The following is an 11,965-nucleotide window of genomic DNA, read 5'->3' as shown; positions in this document are numbered from 1 at the left end:
ACTAAGAGTCATTACCATTTTTTATTATTAACAACCAAATGCTATCAATGGAATATTATCTTTCATTACCATTCTTTAGTCATGCACACCAAACAAAAGAATCTTTATTACCAATTCTCATATCCATTCCTTCATTACTATTGTCATTACAACATTTCATTCCCATTACTTCATTACCATCAACCAAACGGGCCGTAAATGTAAATATGACAAATTATAGAGAAAAAATATATTCGATTATTAAGGGGCTCATAGCGTTAATTACTAGAAACCAACTTTGATTTATACACTAATTAGATTAGCTTTACTACTAACTATAATTGGATCTTATGAGGTCACACATTTAAGTATTCATCGGATAAAACTGTACCAAATAATATAAGATGCTTATTAGTACTATAGTGGTACTTAGTATATTGCAAAGTAAGACATATAAGGAGATATTTATTATGTTATTGAAAACTTAAGTAATGCATATGAAGATATGTGTATCTTTATCGTGCCATTTTCTTAAGTAAGAAAAATAAAATAGCGTGAAAATTTTATATATAAGATGCATATGGTCATAAAGTCATTTGTATGCCATTTTTCCATCACTTTTGCATATAATCTACAACACCATTTCTACACCATAAAAGTAATATGAAAAGTAGTTTTCGAATCCGTACTAGTATACATGGTGATCAATTCGGTGTTTGTGGACCAACTAGGAAAAGTAGTTTTCTTATTCTGTACCAGTATATTTTTGCATAAAGGAAAGACACTTGACGTTCTATTATCTCTATTTTGGATTTTTCATAATCAATAAAATAACGTGGAATACACGCATCAAAAGTACTATGATATTCTATTACTTTATTTGATAATTCATATTATAATTTACATGCGATCCTATTTAGATGTTTAAGAAATTGTGTCTTAATTTGCTTTACGAATCAATATTCCTATAATTAAGAAACTGGTTCATCTCTCCATACTTTTTCTTTGTTTACTCTAATATCATCAATCTTAAACTAAAACTAGTAAAATTTTTAAGGTCTCTTTATGATGAACTCGAGTATTCTTTTTGGACGCCTTTTAACTGATTAATCCTGGGCAGTGGTTCCTAATGCCTAACATTACATGTGATATAAATTGTTGTTTTCATTAAAATAATGTATAAAACAATAATCTATCATTTAATTTATTGTACAAAATACAAAAAAAAAAAAAAATGCAGGCCAACTTTTTTTTTTTTTTTTTTTTCTAAATTTACTGCTAATTGGAACACTGCTCCTATATTAACTAAATTACTATATTAATCATAATTTGAACTTATACCTGAAATAAATAGCAAAGGGTGAATATATTAGAGAAGATAACTGCAATACACGACACTTATAATATTTTAATAATGTACAGAAGCATTGAAATGTAGCACGTAGGTCCAAAAATGGGAGCCAAATGTAAAATACTTGTATGTTTGTATAGTTGCATGCAACCTAGTCGCCACATAGCCTGAACCAAAAACACTACGTGTACGTGTTTATACAAAACATCTAACATCCATATTTTCATGCAACTTTACCTCTACGTGGCCAACTTCTTTCATTCTTCCATCCTCAAACTCTAACTACAAATACTACCCAATTCATTCCCAAATCAATCAGCATACAAATTTAAACCAAAAAAAAACCTCGCCCTTTTCCTTTTGCTTCCACATAATGGCTAGACATCGTAGTGCAAGACTGCTTGTTCCTCTTGCTCTAACCTTGGTACTTATTCTGTCCCCAACTTCGCTTGCTCAACAATGGGGTTCTTTCAATCCACCTTTCTTGCCTGCTGGCCAGACCAGCCAGTCACAAACGCGGTTGACACGAGACACTCACTGCCGCATTGACTGTCAAATAGACCAGCTTAGTGCTAATGAGCCTAACATTCGTATCGAAGCTGAGGCCGGAGTTAATGAGATTTGGGACCCAAGAGAACAAAAGGAATTCCAGTGTGCTGGTGTTACTGTTGTCAGAACTCAAGTTGAGCCTAATGGTCTTTTCTTGCCTCACTACAATAACGCTCCTTCTATCTCCTATGTTATTCGAGGTACCTATAATTTCAACTATTTCTTTTGTGTTATTTATTATTCCCTCCAATTCCTCCAAATTTACTGATACGTTTTTTGTTTTTATGTCCCACCTTTAATATTTGAGTTATTATGAATTTTGGATATTTAAAACTTTCGACTGTTTTATCAGTATTAGATGTTATTTTTAGATTTCTTACTGAAATGTGGTAGTAAAATAGTTGAAAATCTGTCTAAATTGCTAACATTATGAGTAGGTACGTGCATTGTGAAAATTGACAAATTTATTGAAAATCTCGTACGTATTTTAAAAATATTTTATTTTTCTAAAAACTTTGTATCTTCAATGCTTAATATATAATTATATGTTTGGAAGTGTATTATTTATATTTATTTTGACTAATAAAAATAGTGGGAATAATGAATTACAAGTGTTTCAGTTAATTAGTTGGAATTGTACACTTTTTTAAGTGTACTAACCAAAATAACGTTAATTTTATTTAACCAAAGATTTAGTAGGATTAAATGGTATTGAAATTATTTATATATTAAAAAGTGAGTGCTTCAATTAATTTCCAGATTAGTGCCATCTAATTACTTACTTCATTTTTAAAAAACAAAAAATTATTTAATGGGACTGAGATTACTCTTACAGACTTACAGTTGAGCTTTGTGCAAATATGACGTAGTCCCTCTGTTCCCTAGCCTCACATATGTGTGTTTGGGAGTTTTTTTTATATTATGATTGAAACTGAAATTAAAGGGACATGAGACTGAGAGTATATGCTAAACGGTTGGAAGTATTAACCTAATGCAGGTAAAGCATTGCTTGGAGTAACAAATCCAGGTTGCCCGGAAACATTCGAGTATGGTTCTTCAGAACCTTTCTCATCTGAGCGTGATCCAAAAAGGCCCGGTCACAAGTTTGAAAGGCCTGAGCGTGAGTTTCAGAGCATAAGAGACCAACACCAGAAGATTAGACGCGTGTATCAAGGTCATATCGTTGCCTTACCCGCTGGTGTGTCCAAATGGTTTTACAATGATGGACAGGATCGTCTCACAATTGTCACTTTGTTTGACACTCTTAACAACCAAAACCAGCTTGATGACATTTTGAGGGTCAGTCTTATTTATTTGCTAATTAGTAACTACGTATTTCTTGTTTTAATTTCAATATTACAACTTAATTAAGTGATGCATGCATGATCTAATACAAGTAAAACTTATATGTATGATTTGCAGAGCTTTTTCTTAGCTGGAAACCCACAAGGAAGAGAAGGAGCCCAAGGCGGGAAAGGAAGCCAAGGGATCTTTTCAGAAAACAACATTTTGAGCGGTTTTGATGAACAACTTCTATCACAGGCCTTTGGTATTGAGCCTGAAACTGTTAGCAAAATCCAAGGTCAGAATGATGATAGGGGTGCTATTATTCGAGTTGAAGGAGATCTTGGGTTGTTGATTCCTGAGTGGGACCGGGAGGAATCAAGGAGGGCAAGCGAAAGCCATAGACCAACACATGGTTCTGAACGGGATCCCCGCTACCCTGGACATGGAAGCCAGAGACCAGCACATGGTTCCGAGTGGGATCCCCGCTACCCTGGACATGGAAGCCAAAGACCAACACATGGTTCCGAATGGGATCCCTACTACCCTGGTCATGGAAGCCAGAGACCAGCACATGGTTCCGAATGGGATCCCCGCTACCCTGGACATGGAAGTCAGAGACCAGCACATGGTTCCGAATCGGATCCCCGCTACCCTGGACATGGAAGCCAAAGACCAACACATGGTTCCGAAAGGGATCCCCGCTACCCTGGACATGGAAGCCAAAGACCAACACATGGTTCCGAATGGGATCCCCGCTACCCTGGACATGGAAGTCAGAGACCAGCACATGGTTCCGAATGGGATCCCCGCTACCCTGGACATGGAAGTCAGAGACCAGCACATGGTTCCGAATCGGATCCCCGCTACCCTGGACATGGAAGCCAAAGACCAACACATGGTTCCGAATCGGATCCCCGCTACCCTGGACATGGAAGCCAAAGACCAGCACATGGTTCCGAATGGGAACCCCGTTACCCCGGACATGAAAGCCAAAGGCCTGGACAGGGTTCCCAATGGGAGCCTAGCTACCCTGGGCATGGAGGAAAAGGTCAAGAGCGCATATGTGGAGGTCGCCGATGTATTTGCGAGGAGAATGGCGTTTGCAAGCCAAATGGAATTGAAGAAACCCTTTGCAGTGTTAGGATTACAGAGAATATTGACAATCCTGAAAAGGCAGATGTGTTTAACCCACAAGGAGGACGTTTGACCTCTCTCAACAGCCACAAACTTCCCATCCTTAACCATCTCCAACTTAGTGCTGAGAAAGTTAACCTCTATCAGGTAACACAATTATTATGAACTTCATTTCCTACAAATTAATTCCTTGAATTTTCTATAGTTAACCTATTTTGTGATTGATACAGAATGCCATAATGGCACCTAACTGGAAGATCAACGCACACAGCATAGTCTACTTCACAAAAGGAAATGGTCGAGTCCAAATTGCAAGCCATGAAGGTCGTCTAGTGTTCGACGACATGGTCCAAGAAGGCCAACTTTTGGTAGTCCCCCAGAACTTTGTAGTACTAAAGAAAGCAGGACAAGAAGGGCTAGAATGGGTTGCATTCTTGACCAGTGATCAGGCCATGATCAGCCCATTAGCCGGACGTATCTCGGCCATCCGAGGCTTGCCTGAGCAGGTGGTGATGAACTCATACGGTTTGTCGAGGGAAGAGGCAAAGAGGCTCAAATATGGGAGGCAGGAATTGACAGTGTTTAGTCCTTCCGAGGAATTTCAAAGGAATGGACAATATGCCATTATGTAATAATGTAATATCAATAGATGAGGATCTATCACTACTTTGTTTAAGTTGTTTTTTTAGGTTTTTTTGGAGGCTAGCACCTTTAATGTGTTTTGTATGAAAAACTTTTGTATGGTTTCTTTGGTGTAAAGTTTGCTAATAAAATTTCCTCCGTTCTTTTGGTACTTTTTGAAACTCTTCAATTAGAACATTATTTATGGTGATTTATTAAAAAGGTTATTTTACTATTTTACAATATTTTTCTCTTCTAAAAATTCTCTTTTAACATAATTATATTAACAATGATCTCTTTTAAAAGGTCATCATCCACACTCTCTTATTTTTTATCTAATCTAACATACTTTCTTTTTAATACTTCCTCCTATACTCCCTAAGTGTCCCATTTGACTTTTTACTATTTTTTAGGTGGTCAATTTTATAATAATATTTTCATGTACAAAGTTAATACTCCCTCCTATTCTCCCTAAGTGTTCCATTTGACTTTTCACTATTTTTTAGGTGGTCAAATGAGATCACATGTGTAAAAGAAAAGTGTAGAGTTTTTAAAATTTTATAGGTGTAAAGTTGGGTTAGTAAGTGTAAATGTGTAAAAAAAATTAAGTGTGGTAAGGATAAATTAGTAAAGTTAACATACCCAAACTAGAAATGAGACATTTAAGATGACTTGACGCAATATGAAAATGAGACACTTAGGGTGGTGAATAAGAGGAGATATAATTTTTTATTTGATTAAAATAGATCTACTTTTTTATTAGTTAGAAAAATTTATTCTTTTAATAAAACTAATATTGTCTAATAAATATAAATTTGTAGACATCAATAATAATTAAGCGGAATTCGTTAAATTCAAATAAAGATTACAATACGCATGCATAAAATAAATACACAAATTAAAAAAACTAAAATTTTTAATGATACATTAATTGCGGTTCCTTCCAAACTCTTGCCAGATATTTTCAACCAAGTCATCTTTTAAGGATAAACGTGTTTATCGATCTTAACATCATTCTTATTTGCCAAGTATTAGAATGAATAACATCATTCTCCACATCCTTTCTTGCTGTTTCTTGATGTTGGGCAAATAACCTTGCTTTTGGTGTTTGTGGTTCAGTAATAGAATGAATAAAAGTAGCCCATTTCGGATAAATGCCATCAGTGAGATAGTAGGCCATACCGTATCGATTTCCATTCACCGTGAAATTGACAGGTGGTGTCCTTCCTTCAAACAAATCAACTAAAAGAGGTGATCAATGTAGGTAGTTGAGATCATTATATGATCCTGGCATCCCAAATTAGGTATGCCATATCCATAAGTCATGATTAGCAAAAGCTTCAAGAATTAATGCTGCAACACCAGTTCGGCCTTAATATTGCCCTTTTCATGCTTCTGGACAATTCTTCCACTCCCAATGCATGTAATCAACACTACCAATCATGCCAAGGAATCCTCGTTCACTAAAGGACAATAATCTCGTCAAATCTTATGGTGTTGGTTTTCTCAAATAATATTGCCCAAATTGGTTGATTATTCCCTTTGTGAAACGAGTGAGTGCTTTTCACGTTGTGCTTTCGCTAATTCGGAGGTACTCATTAACTTGATCAGCAGCCACCCGGTATGCTAGCATACGAAGAGCTGCAATACACTTTTGTAAAGCACTTAGACCTTTTTTTACCAACTGCATCAATGTTGTTAGTGAACCATGGATCGTTGTTTGGACAGCTTCCATTATCCGTAAAAATATATGTTTCCTCATCCTAAACCTGCGTCGAAACAGTCGAGCAGAATATGTAGGATTTTCAGCGAAATAGTCATTAAATAGTTGCGAATGACCTTTTGAATGGTCTCTTTGAAATTGACTTTTTTTGTTGGTTCTCACCCTTGGTTGTAGTGTTGAAATAATACGAGGAATAGTGTATTGAAAGACATAATCAACCATATTATCTATAAGTTCATTATCGTCATTAAAAGACGAAGAACTTGAAGTGGATGAGGAAAAATTAAACTTATAAAAACTCATTTTGAAGTTATACATCCAATTAAATGTGGATGTGCATATATATAATATAATGTATGCCAAAAGATGATGGAAATGAAAAGACTAGTGCACGCCAAAAGGTGATGGAAATGAAAAGACTAGTGCACGCCAAAAGGTGATGGAAAGGAAAAAACTAATGCATGCCAAAAGGTGATGAAATAAAAAGACAATTGCATGCCAAAAGATGATGAAAAGGAAAAAAAACTAATGCATGCTAAAAGGTGATGTAAATGAAAAGACTATTGCATGCCAAAAGGTGACAAAAAGGAAAAAACTAATGCATGCCAAAAGGTGATAGAAATGAAAAGAAAATTGCATGCCAAAAGGTGATGGAAAGGAAAAAAACTAATGCATGCCAAAAGGTGATGGAAAGGAAAAAACTAATGCATGAAAACCTTACATAACTAAAACATTATTTTAAAACATTACATAATTAAACCAGCATTTTAAAAACAATGCATAATTCAAACATAATAACAATGAAGTTGAACTATCTACTGACGATTGTAATTCTGAAAGTATTGTCCAAGTTGAACCATCATATGAGCTTCCCGAGGATGAAGACTTTCCCTTTTGCTTAATGTTTGATATATATCCCAATTCATTCGATATTTTTCCATTTGAAGCTGTTTTTGTTTTCTGGCTTCTTTTTGTTTTTGAAGTTCTATCTTCTCCTTCATTATTTCTGAATTAAATCGAAGACTCTCTCCAAATATACTCAAAGCTTGAATAATTTGAAGTATTTTGAGAAAACGGAGGATTGAATGGAGGATTTTGATATTGAATTTGAGCACTTTGATTGTTAGAAGATTTTTTTCTTGCTTTTTTTCTTTTTACTTGGATTTCTTCTATAATTTTGATTATTTGAATCCATGTTTTTTTTTGGGATTTTCGGGATGATTATTTTGGGGTTTTTTAACAAAAAAAGGTAGAAAAATAAGAAGAAAATTGGTAAATTTCAAATTATGTCAAAAAATATTAAAATTGATCTCATTTTATAGATCTCGAAAAAATATGACCATTGGTATAATTATTTTTTTAAATTTAATTAAATGCGAAAATAGCCGTTAATTAAAATAAACGACTATTTTTTTACAGCCAATCAGAACACGCCAAGTGGAAAGGGCATGCATCATGGTTTCAGGCGGCTGCTGCAGTTTTTTTCACCAGTCAATTATGTTGCGACACGCGGCATAATTTTTTGAAAAACAATTTGGTGACCGTTTGGCTGAACGGGTCACATACTGACCTATTTACTCAATCTTTTCCCCAACCCACCCCTATTTAGATCACCATTAAGAGTAAAATTTCTATTGTTTGGTCATGTGATCTAAAATTAGATCATCATAATAGATGCTCTTAACAAATTTAACTAATACTCTTGTTTCGTTGCATATTCAATAATCTTTCATTGCATATTGTTAAATTTTTTAATTTTGTCAAGTTATCAATTAATTAACTAATCGATGGTTAAAATTAATCTAGGTGCAATGAAAAAAATAATCTTTTTGAAATTTATTTGTTCATTCATAATAGAATTAATGAGTAGAAGGAAAATTTACCTAGAATAATACCATTTATTCTCGATATTCCTATAATAATCTCAACTATTGATTAACGATGAATAATCCTATTTATTATTTCATTTAACTCGGAATTCTGTTGGATCACCTACTATTGGTTTGTATTAGTTTCCTTTTTTTCTTATCTTTTTATTTAAATTATTGTTTAACATTTACTTCAACCACCAACACCTTTTCACTTCTTCTTATTGGCATTCATTCACTCCTTCCTACCAAACCAACCATTGAAGATTGTCTCTTTAACGCAAAAGCAAAGAAGAAGGACTAATTTTGCTGATTATCGGTCTCCATTATCTAGCCAGCAAAGAAGATTGTTCTATTTACGTCGAAGCTATTTTTTTTTTTTTTTTTTTTTCACATTTCAGCTACTTATTTCAGTCACAAATCAGTTACTGATTAAGTTTATGCTCGTTTGGTCTGTGCTGTTTTGGTTTATGAAATCAGTCATAGAAAGTTACATGGTTTGCGCTACTGATTTATGAAATTAGTTAAAATTGTTTATGCTATTTTGGTTTATGAAATCAACAATTGTGCTATTTTTTTTTTTACTCATGTGCTATTAAAATGCAATGTCCATTGTAATTTCCATAGCATTGTAATGTATTTTCAATTCAATTGAATCACTGATACATTTTCAATTCAATTCAGCCACTAATACATTTTCAATTCAGCCACTAATATTAGAATTCAACTATTGTGCTATAGTTATGTGCTACTGCTTTGTATTATTGTTTATGGTATATTGGTTTGTGATGTTTTGTGCTGATTACATAATACACAGAGCATTGTGCGAGGCATTCTGCTGATTACTAATTATTGAACATAGATAGAAGAGGATTTAAGGAAAAAGGGAAAAAAATTAAAATACAAACCATGAACTTACTGCTGCAACAATGGAGATAAGGAGTATTTAAGGAGGAAGAAGATAGGAGAGGGTAATGGTCAAATATCATCTGCAGAAACCGGTCAGAAAAACACAACATTCCTGGTTAAATGAAATAATAAATGAGATTATTCATGGTTAATCGATAGTTGAAATTATTGTAGAAAAATCGTGAATAGGTTGGATTATTCTGGATAAATTTTTCTAATTAGAATTATATATTTTTGTCTTATTCTTTTTATTTTAAGATGTTTTTTTATCTTTTTTCATTTTGAGATGTCTTCTTATATAATTATGGAACATTTCAAACATAATTGTTTATATGAAAAATTTAGTGAATGAAATGTGAATAAGAAAGTTATAACAATTAAAACTGAATTTTATCGACTCTGTCTTCAACTACTACAAAATACATCAAATATCGCAGCAAAGTCAATGCCGACGGATAGGCGACGAAAAAGTCATCGCCATTGCATTTCTTCAAAATGACGATGGTAAATTTCCATAGCCAACTCGTCGCCACACTTTTCCAATATATCATTTTAGAAAACAGTGTAGGGCGACGACCATGCGTCGTAACCCATCTCGTCGCCATTTGTCAGAAATATTGGGCAACAGCCTTTTCCCATATCCAGCTCGTCGACAATATTAAACTTCTTTTTTGAATTTTTTTTAGTTAAGCGACGGGCATATCCCGTAGCCAAGTCATTTTTGGAATTTTGCTGCATTTAAAAAAAAACTACATAAGTGTCTACAACAAGATTTGAACCCATGAACATATAGGTTGTGAGGTAAGTGTAGATACAATTGTGCTATTCAAATTTATTTACTATTAAGAGATTTTAATTGTACTTAATATGTGTTGAACTGTACAACAAAGCTCAATTAAATACTAAAACTTATATTATACTAATACGATAAAGAATATACTAACACTATACTAATACCACTAATAATACACTAATACGATATATTAATACTACACTAATACGATATATTATTAATCGTATTAGTGTATTAATACTCGTATTATAAATGAGTATCAATACACTAATAAGATTAATAATATATTGACACTACACTAATACGACGACAAACCTAATAATATACTAATATTGCACTACTTCCACTAACAATAAACTATTATGATTAATACTATATTAATATTAGTCTAATACGACTACACCATTAATAATATATCAATAATATACTGATTGGGCTAACAATACACTAATACGATTAGAATATATTAATATTACACTAATACGACTACACAACTAATAATGTACTAATAATACACTAATACGAGTAACAACACACTAATACGAGTATTAATACACTAATACGATTAATAATATACTGACACTATACTAATGCAACTATAAAACTAATAATATACTAATACTACATTTATTTAACTAACAATAAACTAATGCGACTAATAATATATTAGTATTACTCTAAAATGACTACACAACTAATAACATATATTAATAATATACTAATTCGACTAACAATACACTAATACGATTAATAATATACTAATACTACAATAATTCGACTACAAAACTAATAATATACTTATAATGCACTAATTCGACTAACAATACACTAATACGAGTATTAATACACTAATACAATTAATAATATATTGACACTGCACTTATACGACTACAAAACTAATAACATATTAATAATACACTAATTCGACTAACAATAAACAAATACGATTGATAATATATTAGTGTTACTCTAATACGACTACACAACTAATAATATATTAATAATATACTAATTCAAATAACAATACACTAATACGATTAATATTATATAAATATTACACTAATATGACTACACAACTAATACTAATAGTACATAAGTACGACTAATTATATACAAATACAATTAATAATATACTAATACTAGACTTGTACAAGTAATAATATACTAATACGATTAATAATATATTAATACTACGCTATACAATAATAATATGCTAATATATGATTAATAATATATTAATTCTACACTAATACAACTAATAATACAGTAATACGACTAATAATCTACTAAAACTACACTAATGCGACAAATAATATAATAATACAACTAATAATACAGTAATACAACTAACTATACAGTAATACGACTAATGGTATACTAATACTACTCTAATAATAATAATAATAATAATAATATTATTATTATTATTATTATTATTATTATTATTATTATTATTAAAATGAGAATAGAAATATTTTTTATGGGAACAAAAGATGGAACACTCAAAATAACAAGTAGGAACTTCTTTATAAAACTAAGAGAGTAATAATATTAGTAATTAATAATAACAATAACAACAGCAACATCAACAACAAAAAAAAATAAAAAAAATAAAAAAACAACAACAATAACAATAACAGCAACAACAACAACAATAATAACAACAACAACAACACCAACAACAACAACAACAACAACAATAATAATAATAATAATAATAATAATAATAACCCTCATTCAATTTAGAAGAT

General features: G+C 32.1%; 2 protein-coding genes across 2 annotated transcripts; one reads left to right on the top strand and one right to left on the bottom strand.

Annotated features, from left to right (window-relative positions):
* Nucleotides 1–1,649: 1,649 nt before the first annotated feature.
* Nucleotides 1,650–5,093, top strand: LOC130809478 (cocosin 1-like). The gene is made up of 4 exons (XM_057675274.1): nucleotides 1,650–2,079; nucleotides 2,877–3,178; nucleotides 3,302–4,447; nucleotides 4,531–5,093. The coding sequence occupies exons 1-4, from the start codon at nucleotides 1,704–1,706 to the stop codon at nucleotides 4,930–4,932; spliced, it is 2,226 nt and encodes a 741-aa protein (XP_057531257.1). The 5' UTR covers nucleotides 1,650–1,703; the 3' UTR covers nucleotides 4,933–5,093.
* Nucleotides 5,094–6,485: 1,392 nt separating this feature from the next.
* On the bottom strand, nucleotides 6,486–6,947 carry LOC130809068 (uncharacterized). Its single transcript, XM_057674699.1, has one exon. It carries the CDS (start codon nucleotides 6,945–6,947, stop codon nucleotides 6,486–6,488), a length of 462 nt encoding a protein of 153 aa, XP_057530682.1.
* Nucleotides 6,948–11,965: the final 5,018 nt, after the last annotated feature.

Source organism: Amaranthus tricolor, chromosome 1, assembly GCF_026212465.1.
Source record: "Amaranthus tricolor cultivar Red isolate AtriRed21 chromosome 1, ASM2621246v1, whole genome shotgun sequence".
Taxonomy (NCBI): domain Eukaryota; kingdom Viridiplantae; phylum Streptophyta; class Magnoliopsida; order Caryophyllales; family Amaranthaceae; genus Amaranthus; species Amaranthus tricolor.
This window is presented reverse-complemented; position numbering and strand designations above follow the sequence as displayed.